Source organism: Engraulis encrasicolus, chromosome 3 (assembly GCF_034702125.1).
Source record: "Engraulis encrasicolus isolate BLACKSEA-1 chromosome 3, IST_EnEncr_1.0, whole genome shotgun sequence".
Classification (NCBI taxonomy): domain Eukaryota; kingdom Metazoa; phylum Chordata; class Actinopteri; order Clupeiformes; family Engraulidae; genus Engraulis; species Engraulis encrasicolus.
The window spans coordinates 24,949,427-24,971,926 of NC_085859.1; the positions used below are offsets into that span (position 1 = coordinate 24,949,427).

The 22,500-nt window shown below is 43.0% G+C and overlaps 1 protein-coding gene across 1 annotated transcript in view; it reads left to right on the plus strand.

The window, feature by feature from the left end:
- Positions 1 to 22,500, plus strand: part of myo1ha (myosin IHa) — a 40,458-nt gene that overhangs the window by 8,459 nt on the left and 9,499 nt on the right. The window contains exons 4-24 of the mRNA XM_063193643.1: positions 1,598 to 1,738; positions 2,164 to 2,279; positions 6,776 to 6,974; positions 8,042 to 8,122; positions 9,355 to 9,534; positions 10,312 to 10,410; positions 11,040 to 11,153; positions 11,424 to 11,495; positions 13,106 to 13,225; positions 13,637 to 13,704; positions 13,974 to 14,079; positions 14,423 to 14,503; positions 16,436 to 16,527; positions 17,241 to 17,335; positions 17,627 to 17,673; positions 18,373 to 18,453; positions 19,693 to 19,798; positions 21,033 to 21,150; positions 21,445 to 21,558; positions 22,115 to 22,191; positions 22,478 to 22,500. The exon at positions 22,478 to 22,500 is cut by the window's right edge and continues 46 nt beyond it. Of these exons, the coding sequence (XP_063049713.1) occupies positions 1,598 to 1,738; positions 2,164 to 2,279; positions 6,776 to 6,974; positions 8,042 to 8,122; positions 9,355 to 9,534; positions 10,312 to 10,410; positions 11,040 to 11,153; positions 11,424 to 11,495; positions 13,106 to 13,225; positions 13,637 to 13,704; positions 13,974 to 14,079; positions 14,423 to 14,503; positions 16,436 to 16,527; positions 17,241 to 17,335; positions 17,627 to 17,673; positions 18,373 to 18,453; positions 19,693 to 19,798; positions 21,033 to 21,150; positions 21,445 to 21,558; positions 22,115 to 22,191; positions 22,478 to 22,500 (2,130 nt within the window). The remainder of the gene's footprint in view (positions 1 to 1,597; positions 1,739 to 2,163; positions 2,280 to 6,775; positions 6,975 to 8,041; positions 8,123 to 9,354; positions 9,535 to 10,311; positions 10,411 to 11,039; positions 11,154 to 11,423; positions 11,496 to 13,105; positions 13,226 to 13,636; positions 13,705 to 13,973; positions 14,080 to 14,422; positions 14,504 to 16,435; positions 16,528 to 17,240; positions 17,336 to 17,626; positions 17,674 to 18,372; positions 18,454 to 19,692; positions 19,799 to 21,032; positions 21,151 to 21,444; positions 21,559 to 22,114; positions 22,192 to 22,477) is intronic.

Consider the following 22,500-nt stretch of genomic DNA (forward strand, 5'->3'; position numbering starts at 1 on the left):
GCGCTTTTTTTACATTTCAAGTTCATAATAAATTAGTTTCTGCTCTTCAAAGAAACACAAAGAAGACACAAATTCAGGAACTGGGAAAAAGACATTCACACGACCAGAATGAACCAGTTTTGCCAAAATATTTCACAGTCCGCTGTACTTGAAATGTACAACAGAGCCTTTTTTTGTATGTTTTGATATATCAAGCAACGCTCCCCGAGTTTCTCTGTGGCCCTGTATAGTGGCGCCTATTGAAGAATGGGGTTGTTCCCACCATTATCAAAGAAGCCATTCTCTGTAGACGGGAGAAACACAACAAAAGGTACAAAAAAATAGCAAGAAAGACGAAAGAAACACAAACGACTATGTCACAGTTCTTATTCCACCCAAATGTGACAGTGTACTAGAAACAGATGTGAAGAAGAAGAAGAAGAAGAAGAAGAAGAAGAAGAAGAAGAAGAAGAAGAAGAAGAAGAAGAAGAAGAATGCAGCCATTTGTGAGGTCCCTGTATGCAAAATTGTTGATGTGAACCAAACATTTACTTTGTGCATATGAACAAGCTTGAATAATTATAGGACTGTTATTGTGCCTTATTTTCAAACAGCTTCATTTAAGTAATAGGTCACAACTATTGAGGTGCATATTCAGTAGGTAACATAGAGAGAATGAAGAAAGTGCATAAGGAGAGGTCATTATAAAGTGTTTCCTGTATTTATTCAAATCTTTAGTTAATCAAACTTCAAGCACAAGCACTTTAGACAGACTTTGCTATGGCTTTGCCACATTCGATTAAGCTACCAACGAGTGAATGTGTTTAAAGGGCAGTGGAGGGGGATGATACTCGATACACTGTAGCCTCCACAGAGCATATCACTGGTAACATGTGGCTATTATTTAAACAAGCCCTTACGAGCCACACAGCGAAACCGCCAGTCAAAAACATGAGTAGCACCTGGCAATTTTGCGGTGATATCTCCTTACACCAACTGGTGTGGAGCGATGGATGAGAGAGACAGAGTGTGGAGGGAGCGAGAGAGAGAGAGAGAGAGAGAGAGAGAGAGAGAGAGAGAGAGAGAGAGAGAGAGAGAGAGAGAGAGAGAGAAGGATGGCTGAATGAGTTTGAGAGAGAAAGCCCGACTGATAATCCTCCACTCATGTTCAACAGCTAAAGGAGATTATGTGTACAGTAGAACAGAGTTACAGTAGTACATCACAGGAGAGTGGTAGTGTAGGCCTACGTAGAGCCATTTGTCTTGTTGGAACAAGGATGGCTGCTTGCACCTATAGACTCTTTAGGGCTCTTTAGTCGACGACTGCAGATTCAGGACGATGGGCTACTTGTGATTGACGAGACCCAGAGATGACCAGAGCATTGAGACCAAAGTTAGAACCGGAAAATTCTTTGTTAATAAAAAATATCCCTGAACCTTCATTGACTCTGGATCAGGGCTTTTTTTCTTATCTTGTTCTACTATGTCTAGTGGCAAAATATTCTTGAAAGTAAGTCCTTCATAAATGGAAAATGTCCTACATCTGAAACAAAACAGAACTTAATTATTTACACATGATTTATAGAATACATTTGTCTTGTGTGTCTGGTGGCTTCAGAACCCAAAGTTGGACCTGGAAGGGGCTTTGATAGCTCGGGACCGGGTCGGCATCCAGGACTTTGTGCTATTAGATGCCTTCACCAGTGAAAATGCCTTCCTGGACAACCTGAGGAAAAGGTTCACTGAAGACCTAATTTATGTGAGTAACACACTTTGAGTTTGCCCTATTACTTTATTCGAGGTATGTATTATCACATCTACTGATTATGTGGAATATTTTGAGAACATACTTTTTAAACCTAGGCCTATATAAAATGCATTTTGCAATGCAATGCAATGGACTGTCCTATACAAAATGTCAATTTCCCAAAATGTCCCAAAATGAAGATACTGTACACCATTTTGCAATGAAACTCTTCATTTATTCACAGACACAGTTAATTTGTATTGTTAATGCAAACTGTGAAAAAAAGGCTTGCGCAGTCCTTAGAATGATTCCTTTTTCAACGTTTTTCAACGTTTTTCAACGTTCATTTTCTCACTTAATTTACTTATATGCACAAAATAATGCACCTTTTGATGTGCACAAAGTATACTTACATGAGCATACCGTTCCCCCCGCAGACGTACATCGGGACTCTGCTGGTGTCAGTGAACCCCTATAAGGAGCTGGACATCTACAGCCGCAAGCAGATGGACTACTACATGGGCGTCAACTTCTTTGAGCTGCCCCCTCACATGTTAGTACAAACAACTTTATCATATCACTATTATCTCATATTAGTAACCACAACTTTATTATAGCACTATTATCACATGTTAGTAAAAACAACTTTATCATATCACTATTATCTCATACTAGTAACCACAACTTTATTATATCACTATTATCACGCTAGTAAAAAAACAACTTTATTATATTGTTATTACCACATGTTAGTAACCACAACTTTATTATATCGTTATTACCACAGGTTAGTAAAAACAACTTCATTATATTGTTATTACCACATGTTAGTAAAAACAACTTCATTATATCGTTATTACCACAGGTTAGTAACCACAACTTTATTTATCGTTATTATCACAGGTTAGTAAAAACAACTTTATTATATCGTTATTATCTTTGAGCTGCCTCCTCACAAGTTAATAACTAGAATTATTTTATTCCAGCTGCCCCTTCACATGTTAGTAACAACAACTTTGACTTTTTACATTACCATGTTATTACCTGGCCCAGGGCGCTGGCAGCTTTGGCTGGGCGCAGGACAAAGTCATCTGAAATGGCCCCAATACCAATCCATGTACTGTAACGAGGACACAAATCTCGGCCCCCTTTCTCCTCGGGCCCGGGACAAGTGACCCCTTTGTCCCCTCTGATGGCTCCCCTAACCTGGCCGCCCAGAGGTGGTTGGGCTAGGTATTGCAATGATCATGTGTCTTTGTCTGTGTGTGTGTGTGTGTGTGTGTGTGTGTGTGTGTGTGTGTGTGTGTGTGTGTGTGTGTGTGTGTGTGTGTGTGTGTGTGTGTCTGGCCACGGTGGGGTTGTCTCCACTGCAGGGTGCCAAACACACACCAAGTCATGGCATACACACACACACACACACACACACACACACACACACACACACACACACACACACACACACACACACACACACTTACACAAACATAAACGCACGCACACGCACACACGCACACGCACGCACGCGCACGCGCACGCACACACACACACACACACACACACACACACACACACACACACGCACACACACACACACACACACACACACACACACACACACACACACACACACACACACAGGTTGTCATCTCTGATTGCTCTTCATATTGTTGCACTTGTAGCGGATACTTGTTTGCAAAGTGGCTTAGCTATTTTAGCAATCAGGTGCTTTGCTCAATACATATTTTATTTCCATAAGCCACACGCACATGCATTTTTAACGTCTTACATGATTCTGTGTTCAATATAGTACATGCACACATGCAATCCCTACACATTATACCTCAGTATAGCCAAAGAATGTCACAAAATTGTTGATTGCCTGCACATTAGTTATGTCTTTATTTTATGCTAAGTCACACAGAAAGAGCAGTGAGCAGGATACAAATTGCTAAGAAGTTCCCATCCCATACCATCCCCATTTCTCATTTGCAACAATAACCAACCAGCACATAAAACCACCGATGGAACGAAACACCAAAGACAAGGCCCTCCACTACAAACAAAAGAACAATCGTGGCACTATTTTGAAAAGTGTAATCAATGTGTAATTGCATTCTGATCGGCTTATGGAAGTTATGTGACAATGTGCTATTGAGGCTCTCCGTTTCAATGGAGGTTCTTAGGCCATGGCATCAACCGGGCAGAGAATAGAGACTAGGCATTAACATGACAAATGTGTGTGTGTGTGTGTGTGTGTGTGTGTGTGTGTGTGTGTGTGTGTGTGTGTGTGTGTGTGTGTGTGTGTGTGCGTGTGTGTGTGTGTGTGTGTGTGTGTGTGCCTGTGTGTGTTTGTGTGTGTGTGTGTGTGTGTGTGTGTGTGTGTGTGTGTGTGTGTGTGTGTGTGTGTGTGTGCCTGTGTGTGCCTGTGTGTGTATGCCTGTGTTTGATGTGTGTGTGTGAGCCCGCGCTCACGGTCATTACTTTTGTGCATGGGCGTTTTGTATTCACGTGTGAAATTTTGTAATTTTCTGCTTGTCTGTTTCATCGGTTCTACTGCAGTCCCCCAGAAACAGCCATTACAAAGCCCTGCCGCCCCTTGTCCTCATCACTACTTTGCATCCTTGCCATTCAAGGGGATGTACTATTTGGACACTATTTACTTTCCAATGTTTATTGTATTTAACCCCTTAGCGCAGAGCCCATTTTTATAACCTTACTGTCACTGAAATTGTAATGGTTATGTCTTAATATGTTACTGAAGGCTCTCAGTAATGTCACAGCAATGTTGTTATGATGTCGTTGAGTATTTTCTGCAAATAGTGAATAGGCCCGCTGGCGACCTCATCTGCAGTAAGAGGTTAGACTCTACATATTTTGTATGTCATTTGTGAAAGCAGCATCTCCCTTGACATCAAATTTACCTCAGTCTGTGTTCAAAAAAGTTATCAAATCGAATACCCTATAGGGCAGGGGTTCCCAACCTTTTCCCAACTTGGGGCCCTCTTGAAATTTTCATAAATGTTCACTGAGGTCACTGACCTCCTGTCCTTTTAAGGCAGGGGTGGGGAACCTTTTCATTCGAGGTAGAAGTTCTCCGAGGACCGTACTATGAACACAAACCAGGGGTGAGTTTCTCAAAAGAGAGGTTGTTAACCTGTTAGCAACTTCGGTAGTTGCCGATGGGAAAATGCATTGAAAACAACAAAGTAGCAAATGTAGTAAGCAGCTTTGGTTTTGAGAAATTCACCCCAGGATTTCCTCCTGCACTTCAGGCCTATATTGAAGGCCGCCACCTTTACAACAGACCCCACCTTCTCTAGGTCCCCTCAATATAACGTAATTGTATTGAAAATGTAATTTCTGAGATTCCTTTACTAAATATGTCATATTCATGTGAAGCTGCATAAAATTAAAATTATACCAGAGGCCAGATAAAACAGCCTCAAGGGCCACAAACGGCCCTCGAGACATAGGTTCCGCACCCCTGTTTTAAGGGGTCTGGTAACGCTTTACTTTTACGGTACAGTATTTACTGTGTACTTTCTGTGTAACAACAGGGTAACAGACAGAAGTTACATGGTATCTAACGGGTAAAAAGGGGGTAATTACAAAGTAAATACTATGTAATACACATATCTCAAGAATTACTATGAAACTACTGCATATTTTCTAACCATCAAATCATCAAACTTCTCTCTGTTACCCTGTTGTTACCTATTTAATGGTATTTACTTTGTAATTACCACCCTTTTACCCATTAGATACCATGTAACTTCTCTCTGTTACCCTGTTGTTACCCAGTAAGTACACAGTAATTACATATGGTAACTGTACCGTAAAGTAAAGCGTTACCAGTGGTCTCTGCACATCGGTTCCGACAAAGTGCGGAGCACTGCTCTGCCAACGTTCGATTCCACTGTTTTCAATACATACCTGCACACCGACGCCGATGTCCGCCGATGGCGGTTGCCAATTAGAGGAGGGCTGATGAAATTGACCTTCATTAGGTATACACATAAACGGCTTGACGTGTGGCACGTGCATTACACCCTTTTTTGGGGCATAACATTGGGGGGAAAGCCAATGCAAGTCAATTGGTGGTGTTGGGAAACAATAAACGAAAGACAAGGACCTGTAGACTAGTGTTGTTCACGCTCAACATGCCGAAAATGTGTTGTGTTGCCGGGTGTTCAAATAATATAGCCAAACAGCTGTGGTTGAAGCATGGACTGTGTTCATTTAGGTTAGCCGATGTAGCATGTTAATGAGACATTCGGTTTGTTTAACGCACATTCACAGCAAAGTACTCGGATGGCTGTTCATACATATTGCACGTCTGCGCCAGTGTGCGGGAGTAACCGAAGTTGTCGGACCCGATGTATGGAGGCCCTAACGCTAGGGACACATGCAGGCGAAACGAGCAACGCGAAGAAAGGTGAAATTCAGTGTTCCATTCTGACAGCTCAACCGTCATCAGGTCCTCGCGGCGAATCAAATAAAATGAAATATTTCTGTTGTTGATTTGGCCGTCTGCCTTAGGCGAAATTCGCTCCTCATTTGCATAATGTCAAACTTGGTCAAATAATTTCACTTTGCTTCGCTCCTGTTCGCTTGCCTTCGCCTCCCTCATAGGAATGAATGGCAAAGTCTGCTTCACTTGGCCAAATTTGCGTATATGTGTCCCTAGCGCAGGGGTGGGGAATATGTCTCGAGGGCCGTTTGCCGATATAATTTTAATGTTATTCAGCTTCACATGAAATATGACATATTTTGGAAAGGAATTTTAGAAAATGCATTTGCAATGCAATTAAGTTATATTCTCGGTACCTAGAGAAATGGCTGCCTTTGATATAGGCTTAAAGTGAAGGGGAAAATCCTGGTTTGTGTTCATAGTACGGCCCTCGGATGACTTTTACGACCCTCGGGTGAATTTGAAGTGGCCCAGTCGAATGAAAAAGGTTCCCCACCCATGCCCTAGCGTAAGAGGTCTGACTCCTCACCTCTCATCCCCCTGTCCTGTCCTGTCCTGTCCTGTCCTCTGTCCCAAAGTTATGCGCTGGCGGACAACGCATACCACACCATGCTGACAGAGTACAACAACCACTTCATCCTGATCTCGGGGGAGAGCGGGGCGGGCAAGACGGAGGCCTCCAAGAAGATCCTGCAGTACTACGCCGTCAGCTGCCCCAGCTCCGCCATCTTGGACACCGTGCGCGACCGCATGCTCATGTCCAACCCCGTACTGGAGGTAGGTCAGCACTTGCACAAGTTTTTGTATTTTACTTTGTTTGTTTTTTTTTTTTTTTTTGTCAAGCAGGGCCACTGCTAAGGTTTTGGAGAGGCCCTAAGCATAACTATTCAGAAGGCCCCCCTCATAATTAAATAATAGTACGGTAATATGTTTTTTAGTCAATCCCAATTTAGAAGGCTCCAGTTTTGGGGGCAGACGAGTGGTTGAGGGCCTAAGCGCTCTGCTTACTCTGCTTATGCCTAGAGCGGCCCTGTTGTCAAGGACAGCCCCTTGGAGCATCTCTATTTTGAGGGGTCCCTGTGGAATGATGGGTAATAAAACAAGGGAGGAAAGTGAACGTAATTCTAAACTCATTAACATAAAATACACACACTCACACAACTTCCAACATTGCTCCCCAACTAAAGACACGCACACACACACACACACACACACACACACACACACACACACACACACACACACACACACACACACACACACACACACACACACACCAACAGGGGTGACAAATGGATGAATTGTTCAGGGCCGAGGGGTTGTTTGGGGGGGTTGGTTGCCCATTACATTGTATGCATTAAGAGGGGGGCCATTTCAGATTATTTTGTCCTGGACTCGGTCAAAGCAGTCAGCGGCCCTGCACACACGCACACAGACTCTCTCTCTCTCTCTCTCTCTCTCTCTCTCTCTCTCTCTCTCTCTCTCTCTCTCTCTCACACACACACACACACACACACACACACACACACACACACACACACGCACACACACACACACACGCAAGCACTCTCACACACAAGCACTCACACACACACACACACACACACACACACACACACACACACACACACACACACACACACACACACACACACACACACACACACACACACACACACACACTTGATTACACACATAATTGGAAACAAAGACATACATACCATATGGCTCTCCTTGACCTGTTTTCAGATGTCCATTGCTCAATATAATCATGCAGTGTTTTTTTTTTACTGGACACGTACAGATACTACACATTATATAACAATATTATCTTACCTTCACAGGCTTTTGGAAATGCCAAAACACTGAAGAATGACAACTCTAGTCGCTTTGGGAAGTACATGGACATACAGTTTGACTCTGAGGTATGATATATCTCACAATAATGATTAACTTTGGGATTAGGGTTAGGGTTTGGGTTGAGGTTATGTTAATGAAAGATAACACTTGATGTTACAGTGTTTTTTTTAAAGTGTAAGTACATGTATCAAAAAGCAATATTATGTACTACTTACAATGTACGTACATAACTAACCCTGAGATCGAGGTATTGTAGCAGGGTAAATGCTACATGTTCTTACATTCTTTGTTACACTCTACCTCACTGTAACATGAATACAGTGTTTCCCATACATTGAGGAAACTATGGCGCACCACCATAGTTTAAATTTAGCCGCCATAGTTTCCGAAAAGGTAAAAAAAAAAAATTATTTTTTTAAAAATACGATTTCCGTTTTTAAAAATACGATTTGAAAAACGATTTCCTTCGCATTTTCCTCCTGGAGTAAATACATCCCATAGAGAAAACCATGAGTGCTTGAAAGACAGAGTTGGAGTAGTTAACTTGGGCTTGGGAGCAATAAAAAACCTTCAGAGAAGGGACAGTTGGGATGAGTTGACATCGGTCTGCATGTAGAAATGAATGTGTAATGAATTTTAATATAGACATAAATGTGTAATATGTTGCTCAGCCCTTTTACTGAGAGGAATTTTGAAAAACTGACTTCTGGTAGCTCATATTTCAACAGAGCAGCCCAATTTGACAGAACTGTGATCCTCTCTCCTCTCCTCACGATTTTGACTAAGTACCAATGGTGAAAAAGTACCGCTAGTTCGGCTGTGGAATAAATGACCAAAAAAAGGATTTTAACTCAATTCAATCAAAAACTTGAATTAGCCTTTGTCCTGCACCTTGACAAGGGATCTGCCCAACTTGTGCACTGTGTAGGATGGTGGCCAGAGTAGGTATTGCAACTATGCTCATCACTGAAACTGTGCTGTCTACTGCCAAATTGGATCTTTTCATGAATATTTACTAAATAATGAATTGATATTTACTAGTATGTCCTAGGTACAGAACATTTTGCAGCTAAAAATGTCTATTTCTGGAAATTCAAAATGGCAGACCATGGAGAAGATCCCTTTTTCATGTATGAAAAGTGCAATTTTCCCAGTCATAGTGAATACTTAGAATTTAATGGTGGTGGAAATATTCATGAAAAAGGTAACATTTGTGAATGGACATCATGAACTATTGAAATAAGCCACTAAAAAAATCTTACACAGTCCACCTTTAATCTCTCTGCTGGCCACTCAGGGTGAGGCGGTGGGAGGTCACATCCTGAGCTACCTGTTGGAGAAGTCGCGTGTGGTGCACCAGAACCACGGAGAGAGGAACTTCCACGTCTTCTACCAGCTGGTGGAGGGCGGCGACGAAGACCTGCTGCGGCAGCTGGGGCTGGAGAAGAACTGCCAACACTACAGGTACCTGGCACAGGTACGTACGTCCAAGTCAAAGGGTAGCCTGACCTTACGGTAGGGACACATAGACGCAAATTTGACCAAGCGAAGCCCAGCGAAGCCCAAGACTTCGCCATTCATTCCTATGAGAGAGGCGAAGGCACGCGAAAGCAAGCGAACAAAGCGAAGCGAAACCATGAAGCCAAGTTTAATATTATGCAAATGAGGAGCGAATTCGCCTGTGGTGGCCCAATCAAATCAACAACACAACTATTCCATTCCATTTGATTCGCCGCGATGACCTGATGACGGTTGAGCTGTCAATGAATTTCGCCTCTCTTCGCCTCACTCGCTTCGCCTGCTATGTGTCCCTACCGTTAGACCCTCCATAGGCCTTCAATCAAGGCCCTACCGTGGTTTTAACGGTAAGGCACTGGGCTGCTACATCGCCAACTTGGGCGGGTCCCGGCCCGGGTCATTTGCCAGTCCATCCCCATATCTCTCACCCTTCTTGTTTCCCATCTCTCACCTACTGTTCTATCATATCTTCTATCAAATAAAGGCAAACAGACTTTAAACAATCTTTAAAAAATAAGCCTTCAATTAAGTATGATTTCCCCAATATCCATGGGGCTTGTGCTTTGGGTCAGGATTTAGGAATGTGCCGTAAATTCACAGTAGAGTTAAATTGGGTAATGTCTCTTGGTAATGCATTTGAAATACACATACTATATGTACTTACCGTATGTATATACACAACATATATAAAACTGGTTTGTGGTCTCACACATTGTTTCCTTTTGTTTGTTTCTAGGGTGAATGCTCCACCGTGAGCTCCATCAATGACAAGAATGACTGGAAAACGATGAGAAATGCCCTCGCTGTTGTTGACTTTGACAAGTCTGACATTGAGGTAGGTTAGGAAGGTTTTCTGAAAAGAACATCTCTGCATGTCTGTAATTAAATGATTCAATAATATGTTAAATTTCACTCCGGGGTTATCAATGTGGGTTTTTTTTCCCTTTTTTTATTTCTGAAACACCAGGGCTCGTACTCTTAGTAGACCTATTCTACAAACTGTAGTAACCTAAATGAACACTAGAAGCAGAAAATATTTTTGTCTTAGCCCAGACTATAGGCCTACATTCATATTTGTGTCTAACTTGACAGTATGTTGTTCAGGGGCATAGGCAGAAATAATAAAACAGGTGGGCCCAGAAAAAATTGGACGGGCCCAACCCGAAAGCGTGTAGGTAGATATTCTAATATCGTGCTTTCAAATTATACTTTGAAATTGAAATCATAGAAATCACAGAAGATGAATCAGACTTTTGACAAAATGATTAATTATCGCTAATGTCAAGCCATTTATTATAGTTCAATGAGGAAACAGTTGACTGTCAAGTGTGAATGGGGTGGGCTTGGATGTCAAGTGGGCGGGCCCAGGCCCACCCAGGCCCACCCTTGGCTATGCCTATGATGTTGTTATAGACCTTCAGCAGATTATTTTGGATATGAAACTCCTCTTTCCATCCTCCTCAGCACCTGTTTGGTATCATTGCCAGTGTCCTTCACCTGGGCAATGTCCACTTTGAACCGGATGTGTTCGGCAATGCTACCTTACTCGGGCACGCAGAACTGCGCTGGGTGTCAAAGGTAATCACCTTTGCCATTTCACTATTGTATATTACTGTTGTTAATGCAGTAGGCTGCTTTAAAACATGTTTTCCCTGATATTTGAAATTTAACCAGACACTTTTTCACTGGACTCTCAATCGGAATCTGTGTGACATGCCTTTCTGTGTACTGTAGCCTTAAACCTTTATTTAATTTACAACGTCTGTTGCTGTTTACTGAAACCCACGCTAAGCTGTGAGAAAGCTAACTGTGTTCTTCTCCCCACTCTCCTTCCCCATCTCCCTATAGCTGCTTAGTGTGAATGTTCAGGTTCTACAAGAGGCCCTCACTTTCCGCAAGATTGAAGCCAAATCTGATGAGGTAATGATGCCACATATCACAATATATTGTCTTAAAGGGACACTGTGTGAGATTTTTAGTTGTTTATTTCCAGAATTCATGCTGCCCATTCACTAATGTTACCTTTTTCATGAATACTTACCACCACCATCAAATTCTAAGTATTCATTATGACTGGAGAAATTGCACTTTTCATACATGAAAAGGGGGATCTTCTCCATGGTCCGCCATTTTGAATTTCCAAAAATAGCCATTTTTAGCTGCAAAAATGACTGTACTTGGACCATACAGAAAATATTTGTTTATTACTCAGTTAACTTTCATGTAAAGATCAAATTTGGCAATAGACAGCCCAGTTTCAAAGAGCAGCATAGTTACAGTACCCTTTTTTTTTACCATTTCCTGTACAGTGTCCCTTTAAATAAACATTTATACTGGAATTGTATTGTAAATAAATCCAAGATTTTTGGCTTTTTGGTCAAATGTATGAGAAAGTGAAGCAGTGAAATTGAATTAGTGCAAAGTAACCTTTAGCCTACTGTGTGCTTGGAGATGAGGTTGAGGAGAAGGATTTGTGCATGACTATTTTTTATGTTCAAGCATTCCGACATTTCCCTTGAAAGCCAAATACCCCTTATTATGTTTGTGAACAATATAAAACATTTCCAAAGTATTTTCAGTGGTTTATTAACTCGGAAAGTAAAATTTATATACTATTCCATTTACAACATGCAAGGGGACCAAAGACCAAAAAAGCTGCACATTCTGACAAATGGTTATTGTAGAGATTCCCCCTGTGGTCATTGTGAGTGCCCATTTCTATGTGTATACTCAATGACATCTCCGACAGAAGTTTTATTCAAAACGCACAAGTGAAGTCAAGTCAAGTCAAGTAGCTTTTATTTGTTCCAGACACAGACACAGACACAGACACAGACACACACACACACACACACACACACACACACACACACACACACACACACACACACACACACACACACACACACACACACACACACACACACACACACACACACACACACACACACACACACACACTTCCAAAATAGGTCAAAGGTAAGGAATTAAAATGAGAAATAGTGCATGAATAAATACATTTTGGATGACAATGTTCTGACCCTTCAGGGTCTTCTTGAGGCATGTGATTGTGAACAGTACAGTAGGTGTCATGGCCTGAGTGAGGTAAGATAGTTTGCATATTTTTAGATGGTTAGTTCCTGTGCAGGAAATGGTCAACGGTGGTACTTCAATGGTACTTCAACTATGCTGCTCATTGAAACTGTGTCGCCTATTGCCAAATTTGAACTTTTCATGAAAGTTTACTAAGTAATAAACTTATTTTTTCTAGAATGGCCCAAGTTAACTCATTTTTGCAGCTAAAATCCCTATTTCTGGAAATTCAAAATGGACCATGGAGAAGATCCCCTTTTTCATGTATGAAAAGTGCAATTTTTCCAGTCATAATGAATACTTAGAATTTCATGGTGGTGGTAAATATTCATGAAAAAGGTAACATTAGTGAATGGGTAGCATGAATTCTGGAAATAAACAACTAAAAATCTCACACAGTGTCCCTTTAAAGACTTCCTATACTTGCTGACTCCCAGGTGTTAAGCCCGTTCTCAGTGGACAATGCCAACTATGCCAGGGATGCCTTGGCCAAGGCCATCTACGGGCGCACTTTCAACTGGCTGGTCAACCGCATCAACCAGTCCCTGGAAAATCAGGTATGGACACTTTGCTCTGTCTCTGAATTAGCCTTTTTTCACTGTGATTTCAAACAACTTCCACTGTGAACCGAAGCAGGTGTACACAACTACCGGTTTCAGGTAGATAGCAGTGGCACATATGTAAATATCTCTGCCCCCATATGTGACTTGAATGCATTGAATCAACGGTGAAAAACGTCCCGGTGAAAAAAAAGCTAATTGAGCTGAATCGTGCATGCCATTTACGGAAATGTGGGCAAGAACTTGAACTCGTATAGCCCACAGTTGCCAGTTCAATCCCTGACCACAGTAATGGAATGACAAAACTAGCTAAAGCAAACACTAGAGACAGCGTCCATACTAAGTTTTGGAAAACATATATACAGTATTAGCATTACTTATTACCACATATGCATTTCTTGTCACCAGGATTCTAGTAGGAAGACGGTGATTGGGCTGCTCGATATCTATGGGTTTGAAGTTTTCCATTTAAACAGGTAGGTGCTGTCTTAATCTTAACTTCATCCATCTCCTATGTATTCTTATCATTCATGATTCACATGAAACGAACAATCAAACATACCAAAGGTGTGTGTGTGTATGTCTCTCTCTCTCTCTCTCTCTCTCTCTCTCTCTCTCTCTCTCTCTCTCTCTCTCTCTCTCTCTCTCTCTCTCTCTCTCTCTCTCTCTCTCTCTGTGTGTGTGTGTGTGTGTGTGTGTGTGTGTGTGTGTGTGTGTGTGTGTGTGTGTGTGTGTGTGTGTGTAGTTTTGAGCAGTTCTGCATAAACTACTGCAATGAGAAGCTGCAGCAGCTTTTCATCCAGCTGACTCTGAAGGCAGAGCAGGAGGAATACGAGGCGGAGGGCATCGGGGTACGCTTGCACATGCACACACGCGTGCACACACACACACGCACACACACACACACACACACACACACACACACCCATGCACACACACACACACACACACACACACACACACACGCGCGCACACACACACACGCACACACACACACACACTAGGGCACTGTGCATTTAACTCAGTCATAGAAGTGATCTTTTGTGGCATTCATTGTTTATTTAATTGTGATCATACAGTATTGTGATTATACAGTAGATGCACATTCATTTTGCTAAGTCATTGCTCTATGAACACTTCCTAATTCTTCATACACCTAATTCTGGTGTATCTCCCCTCTGTTGCCATGTGCAGTGGGAGCCCGTGCAGTTCTTCAACAATAAAATCATCTGTGATTTGGTGGAGGAGAAGCACAGGGGGATCATCGCAGTGCTGGTGAGATCCGAGGCTTTATTACTTCTATCCTCTTGGTTGTATTTTATCTGCGGTGGTTTTTTTTATGTTAAATGCATGGCCTTGTTTTTTTCCATCTGTGTTTTTTTATTGTCCATTTCCATATAGATGTAAATGGTAGTAAATGTAAGAGCCGCCGCTTTTTTCCAAGCTGCTTTCAATGTGACAGGATGTTGTTTTGTTGTTTCATGTAATAACAATATCGATGACTGGTATCGGCAAGTGTTTGACAATATGAGTATGCATATAATGAGCAAGCATCTGGGCCAATACCGATACCAGTATCAGAATTTGCCTCCATGTAGCATAGGCATGTACAGTATTTTAATAGATCATTTCAAATGATTCTTCTGTTATGAATGCAAAAGCACACCGTGTGAGGTGCATGTGGTGGTGCAATATGAAAATAAGCCAAAATGTTGGAAAAGTTTGATCGATTAATTGACATTTTGAATTGATTGCTATAAAATGGATTAATTCTCATCCGACCAATATGAGGTTTGGCTTACAATAACTCTGGAAATGGTTGGAAACATTCCATCAGAAGTCTGTGCTGTCCCTTTAAGCAATTACATCCTCACTAATCTGCCAGCCACTCTAATTGCACTCACTCACCTGTGTAATTAGCACGCCCATTAGATCCCACACCAATGACATGGAAATGTTAACAGCTGGCACTATGAATGGACTGAATAGGAGCGGAGAACAATTGAGAGCTGCTGCTGGTTGTCAATGGGGCTTCCCCTCCTAGCCTTCTGATTCATGATTAATGAACATGTGAGGTACCGGTAATGGCCAGGTAAAGGTGAGGTAATGTGGATAACATGTGATGTGGGCGGAATGATGTGTTGGGGAACCAGGCCCCTCTTACTGTAATGGGGCACCTACGTCACGCGCCCCTTCTACTTCCGGACCATGGCGTCACAATTTTTGAATGGAAGTGAACAGGGCAAGTCAAGCTAATTCCGTTTGACACGTGCGCTGGATTCCACATATGATATCAGCAAATGTTTTTATTTGAAGATGTGGATTGGCATCATAGGACCATGGACCACTCAGGAAAGAAACATTATTTTAGTTCTTGTGTCAGACTAGGTGATGAATTAAAAAGTGAACCGAAGCTACATTGCATTTGGCAGGTGCTTCAAAGTGACTTACAAACAAGGTGTACTCTTAAGCTAGATTTATGCTTCGGACGCATAGAATCTGCGTCCGTCCGTTTTCTGTCTATGCGAGTCCACGCCCCCCTCTCAGAGGCTCTGCGCCCGTCGTCGAGCGCCTCGAAAAAATTCTAACTATCCGTCGGACGGACGCGGAGTACGCAGACAAAAAGGCGCTATGATTGGTCGTCTCGCTACTTCCTTGTTCTGTTCTTGTGGCAGCGCAATGCCAGTAGTTTGCGAGAGCAGAGCTGTATTCTGTTAAAAACGTTATTAATGCCTTGTGTGTAAATGTGTGTAAATACACGAAGCTACAAGCTAAGTAACAAACAATGCATCAGTTGAACACTCGTGGCACAATGCCTGCGGTTTTACTACCGTTCCTCCACCGAATGTAAACACACATTGGCAGAATCAACTGTCTTTACATGCTTGCATTTTCTGCTCGTGAAAACAGACTGGGTATGTCAAATACCAGTGCATTGCCTTTGCAATTTGTGTGAAAATACCTAGCTAACCGGGATAGAAAGCAACATTGCTTAATAATGACCACAGTGCTTACAATGTAGTAAAAGTAGCCTCGCAGATGCATGAACTCGCAGATGCATGAATACAATGTAGGTTCGTGGCCACTCCCACGCGAGTTTTGACGAGCGCAGTTGCAGAAGTCTAATCTGACCTTAACTCTCCCACCCCTTGTCTCGGCTATCCACCTCCCTCATCTCCTGTTGCCCCACCCCCCACCCCCTTTCAGGATGAGGAGTGTCTCAGGCCTGGTGATGCCACTGACATAACTTTCCTGGAGAAGCTGGAGGAGAAGATGGAACATCATCCGCACTTTGTCACGTCAGTTTCGATGCGCAATTACTATCTTAGCACTACATTACCATGACATTGCACATAGTCTTTAGGCATACATTATGACGTACCTAGTCATTGCCATTTTGGTCATGGAAAATGTATAGTATTTGGTGTGTCTTAACCGATTAAAACAGTTCTGTTGCTAACTTAACTTTACATTACATTACATTACACTTAGCTACCGCTTCTATCCAAAGCGACTTACAGTTATTATTTTTCAGGATATTGGTTACAGTCCCTGGAGCAATGTGGGGTTAGGTGCCTTGTTAAAGGGCACTCCGGCCATGGACGGAGGTGTAGGGAGAGGTCAGATGGGATTCGAACCTGCAACCCTTCAACCATGGCTGCCCAACTTCACAAAACTGTAGTCTATAGCGTAGAAATACTTCAAATAGCTTAACTTAACCAAGTCTTCAGCATCCTGACCGCTTGGTGGATGAGGCTAGAAGTTAGTTATGCCTCTTTTCCACGGCCAGTTTTCTGGTAGGTCTACGGCTCGACAAAAGCGTGACTCGACTGCCACTTTGTGCGCTTCGAATAGGCACCACACCGCTCAATCGTAAAGCAAAAAGTGGCAGCCGAGTCATGCTGTGTCGAGCTGTAGGCCGCCTACCAGAAAACCAGCAGTGGAAAAGAGGCATGTGAACATGGTGAACATGGTGGAGAGGAGGACTAATTTTTTGTTATTTTATATTCAGGCACATGTTGGCAGACAAAAGCACGCGTAGGACGCTGGAGCGCGGTGACTTCCGTCTGCTGCACTACGCCGGGGAGGTCACCTACTGCGTCGTGGGTAAGCACACCCCTCTGACCCCTGTGACGTGTTCCTCTCTATCTGCCTACCTTGAGCTGAACTCATTGGTGTTTTTTCAAGACCCACAGAAAATTGAATTCTACACCTATGTCAATGCCACACCATGTGGCATTGACGTATGTGTAGAAATCAATTTTCTGTGAGTGTGTTGAAAAGTGAATGAGTGCATGCAGACTTCTCTGTCTTATCTTATCTGACTTTTTTTTTTCTTTTTTTTTTTAAAGAAGAGCTCTCACCCCTGCCTTGACCCATGTTTGTGTTTTATTCCAGGATTCATAGACAAGAACAATGACCTCTTATACAGGAATATTAAAGAGGTAGGTGACCTGCCTGTTTCGTGGTGGTGGTGGTGGGAGTGCTCTAGGGTGGCCACATTTCTGTTTTTAAAAAAATATTTTTTGGGGGCCTTTCACCTTTATTTTGATAGGACAGTGTAGTAATGACAGGAAGTGAGTTGAGAGAGAGAGATGGGGAAGGGTCAGCAAAGGACGTGGGCCGGACTTGAACTCGGGTCGGCCGCGTAGTAGACGAGTACCCTACCATTAAGTCACAGTAGGGCCCCAAGCACGTGTCTGTTTGTCTGGATGAGGGGGGATTTATGTGAGGACTGGTGACCACGTGAGCGTTTTATGAGGGGGGCTTAGGGGAAGTGTGAACGGAGAAAGGAAGATGATGAGTTTCAAAGGCTTCCTAAATAATTAAGCTTTAAGCAGCAGAATTGGCATGAATAATGAAACAGGGAGTTAGCGGTAAACTGGACTGGTCAGGTCTTAAGTATCCAGCTTAATTGGAGTGTGTGTGAGCTTATGTGCTCTGTGTTTGTGTCTCTGCAGGTGTGCTGTGCCCCACCCCCTCTCTCTCTCTCTTTGCGTGTGTGTGTGTGTCTGTGGTTACATGCATGAGTGCGTGTATGCGTGTATATACGCATGCCTGTGTGTGTGCGCTTGGAATACCCTAGTTTCAGTAAGTCCATATCTGAACCCAAGTCTGTGTGTGCCACTCTCGTATTTCTCTAGGTGATGCACAACTCAAAGAACTCCATAGTGAGAGAGTGTTTCCCATCAACAGAGACGGAGAGCAGGAGGAGGCCTGAAACGGTGAGAAATCACCAACACATTTCCTGCATATACAGTATCGAGACACATGTATTGTTTATTTCACTGCATTTTCCCTTGCATTCCCTTGCAAGATACTCCCAGTGCAACTCAGGGAAGTGTATGAATGGAAGAATAACCCAATAATCTGATTGGTTTTATAATCATGGACAATGAACACTAGATTATGCTCCATTTGTTTTCAGTCCTATGTTTATTTTCAGTCTTACATCTTGCTCTCCCATTGGGACGTACCTGTATGTATGGTATGCAGGAGTGCGGACAGCTTTGGCTGGGCCCGGGACAAAGTCATCTCAAAGGGACTCTCCGCCCAATACAAACAATGTTATGAGGATGCAATTTATCCTCTCCAACCACAACACAAGCCTCCCCTCACCCCCACCAACCAGGGCCCAGCACAACTGAAATCCCCTCTTTTGGCCTCTCTGATGGTATGGAACCAGTGTAAGCCTATACTCCTCAGTTGAGCTGCGCTAAGTGGTAATTAATTGATGGCTCATTGTTCAATCGTGACCTCATCGGTTAGTCCTGACCACCTTGTCATTCACTCCTATAGGGTCAGGTCCACTGCATTGTTCTCACTTTCCTCGCTAAGTTCTTCCATGACTCATACTGTGGCTTAAGTTCTCTTCCCAAGAATGTGTTTGTTTCCTGGCTTCCAAGAGGGTGTTGGGCAAGGGTATTGCAATGACCCGTTCTCTGTCTGTCTGTTTGTTTGGGTGTTTTCCTACCCGCAGGGTTTTCGGGTCGCCTGCAGAGGGCGCCAAATGCACACTACAGTACACCACGTTGATGTAGCGTTGGCCAGGGGGCCGCCGCCGTGTTGCTATGTTTTGATTAGTCTTGTTTGTCTTGGAGAGTGGTATTAGCTCTTAAATTTGTACTCCTCTTGTGTCAGAGACGACCAAGGTCAGATTTAAGGAATAGACTTCTCCTGCTCACTGCCAATGTCACAAGCAAGATCTCAGTGGGCTATCTGAGTTGACTTGCGAATACAACATGAACCAGTGTCTTGAAAATGTTCTTATGTTTGTGAGAAAGCACATGAAGGGATAGGTAACTGATGCACTGACCGGCTTGAGGGTCAAAGCACATCTGCGGGGAAGTATGGTATAAATAAATAGATAAGTATACAGAAACTACAGTGACTCTGTTTTTTTCTGCCTTTCTAAACATAACATACAAAACCTCTATTCTGCTCTCTGTGTTGAATGTTACCAGGTTGCAACTCAGTTCAAGAACAGCCTACAAAAGCTGGCAGATATTCTGATGGCCAAGGAGGCCTGGTATGTACGCTGCCTCAAGTCTAACGAGACCAAAAAATCAGGTGAGTTGATCCCACCCGCATCCCCATTTTTAAAATCTTAAAGTCTTTCTCCTCTCCTCTCCTCTCCTCTCCTCTCCTCTTCTCTCCTCTCTGTTGTTGGTTTGGTCAGCTAGAAATTGATTTGCTTTTTGGAGAGTTTGCACACATGTTTTTCTTTCCTCTCCTCTCCTCTCTACTTTACTCTACTCTCCTCTTCACAACACATCTTCTCTTCTTTCCTCACTTCTCCTTACATCTCCTTTTTTTCTTGCTGGGACCTCGCTATGCCCAAAATAGCATGGTCGGGTGTCATGGGCCAGTAGCACAGAAGTAACGGTCTCAGTTTACACTGGTACCGGAACAGATGAAATGCTATCCTGCAATGACTGTAACAATCACTGTACCGTGAATTGTAAATGAGCAGTCCATGTTTTGCTTTGCTGCATTACGGGAAGTCTTTGTGTAAATGAAGAATTTTTTGCTGTAGTCTAATTATGTGTTCATGTAATACATTTTGATAATGAATTTGGATACTACATTTGGTTATAAATTAATCACAAACAACAAATGAATTTGACATATTTCCAATTTCACATGGCCTGACGTTTTCTCGCACTATGTGGACGTTAAGTAATTTCAAGTGAATCATTGAAACTATTGTAGCCTTGCAGCTATTAATGAAGTGAAAGCCCAACTGGGAAACATCAACTCCCATTGTCATTGTGACACAGAACTCCACAGCACAGAAGTGTACACTGTGTGCACAATGAAATTACATTAATGCCTCACCCGTGCAATGGGGCAGCCCCCAAAGGCGTCCGAAAGGGAGCAGTACGGCGAGACGGTACCATGCTCAAGGTACCTCAGTCATGGCGGAGGATGGGGGAGAGCACTGGTTAACTACGCCCCTCACCAACCTGGCAGGCCAGGAGTCGAACTGGCAACCTTTGAGCTGTGTCTGACACTCTAACCGCTTACCCATGACTGTCCTCATTGATGGGGACTATGGGGTCAAGCACGGAGGGCACATTTTTATTATAAAGTAGCACTTGAAACTTGAAACCAAACAACTTGCCTCCTACATAATTTTATATCGTTGCCTTGTATGGCTAGCCTTACAAGCCCACCCAAGTAGAGAGGCTCGGGTGGGTGTCTTGTCAGGCTATTGTATGACAATCACAATAAATCTGTTGAATTTCTTGAATCCCTTCAATTTTAATTGTCTGAACTAACCAGATGTGCTCTGTTCTCCCAGGCCACTTTGACGACATGCTTGTGCGACACCAGGTGAAGTATCTGGGTCTGATGGAACACCTGAGGGTCAGGAGAGCTGGATTTGCATACCGCAGACGATACGAGGTCTTCCTCAAAAGGTAAACTCACATGATTATAATAATAAGCAAATAGGAGGTCTTCCTCAAAAGGTAAACTCATATGACCATGACAAGCGAATAAGAGGTCTTCCTCAAAATCCATATCCATATCAGTCCAAAAGGTAAAACCAGAGGTCAGGGCCGAGATACACAGTAAATTTAGCATGTGATGTAAACAGTTAGTGGCTGAGAACCTGACAAAGAAACTGTGTGTGTGTGTGTGTGTGTGTGTGTGTGTGTGTGTGTGTGTGTGTGTGCGTGCGTGCGTGCGTGCATGCATGCGTTTCTCCACAGGTATAAGCCCCTGTGTCCAGAGACGTGGCCCCACTGGCGGGGAGTGCCAGCTGACGGGGTGGCCATACTGGTGGAGCACCTGGGATACAAGCCAGACGAGTACAAGATGGGGAGGTCAGCAAAGGGGGAGCTCACCTCCTCATTTGTTACATCTAAGCCAGGGGTGTCAAACTCAAATTGACTGAGGGCCAAAATAAAAATCTGGAACGAAGTTGCGGGCCGAACTCAACAATTATTTTAAAAACTGAAATTGAGCATGCACTTCATACAGTTAAATTTCACATACACTCTTTCCCATCATATTTGTTAGTTAGAATGTGTCTGCACATCCTGTGACAGAGCAAATTTCATGTTCAAGTCATGTTATGTTATACATGAATGGTGTATGAGGGCCAACTGTAATGCACTTATGAAATGATTTCGCGGGCCGAATAAAATGGCTCCACGGGCCAAATTTGGCCTCCTGGCCTGAGTTTGACATCACTGATCTAAGCATTCCATGCATACCCCGTGCACTATACTACTGGACTCGTCTTGTTATGTTTACTTTTGAAAGACCACCCACAGGCACCTTTTCTGTGTTTAGTGTGTTTTACTGGTCGTAACCTCAGTGTTTGCATAAGGTGATACCATGAGCATTGTCCTCAATATTTGGCCTTGCCCCCTGCAGAACAAAGATCTTCATTCGTCATCCGAGAACTCTGTTTGCCACCGAGGATGCCTACGAGCGCTGTAAGCACGAGCTTGGTAAGTATCGCCCATTACATAAGACAACCAGCTTCAGTATTGTATTCTGTTCTATTCTATTCTATTCTATTGTATTCTAAAGTGTTTTTTGGGGCTTTTTGGCCTTTATCATTATAGGACAGTGTGAGAGTAGACAGGAAATGACTGGGAGAGAGATGGGGCAGGGTAGGGAAATGACCCCAGCCGGACTCGAACCGGGGTCCCCGTGGGCAATGTAAGCCCAAATGTGGGGGGCTTAGAGCTATTCTATTCTATTCTATTCTATTTTATTCTATTCACATTACAGCATCCAAAATCCAAGCAAAATAC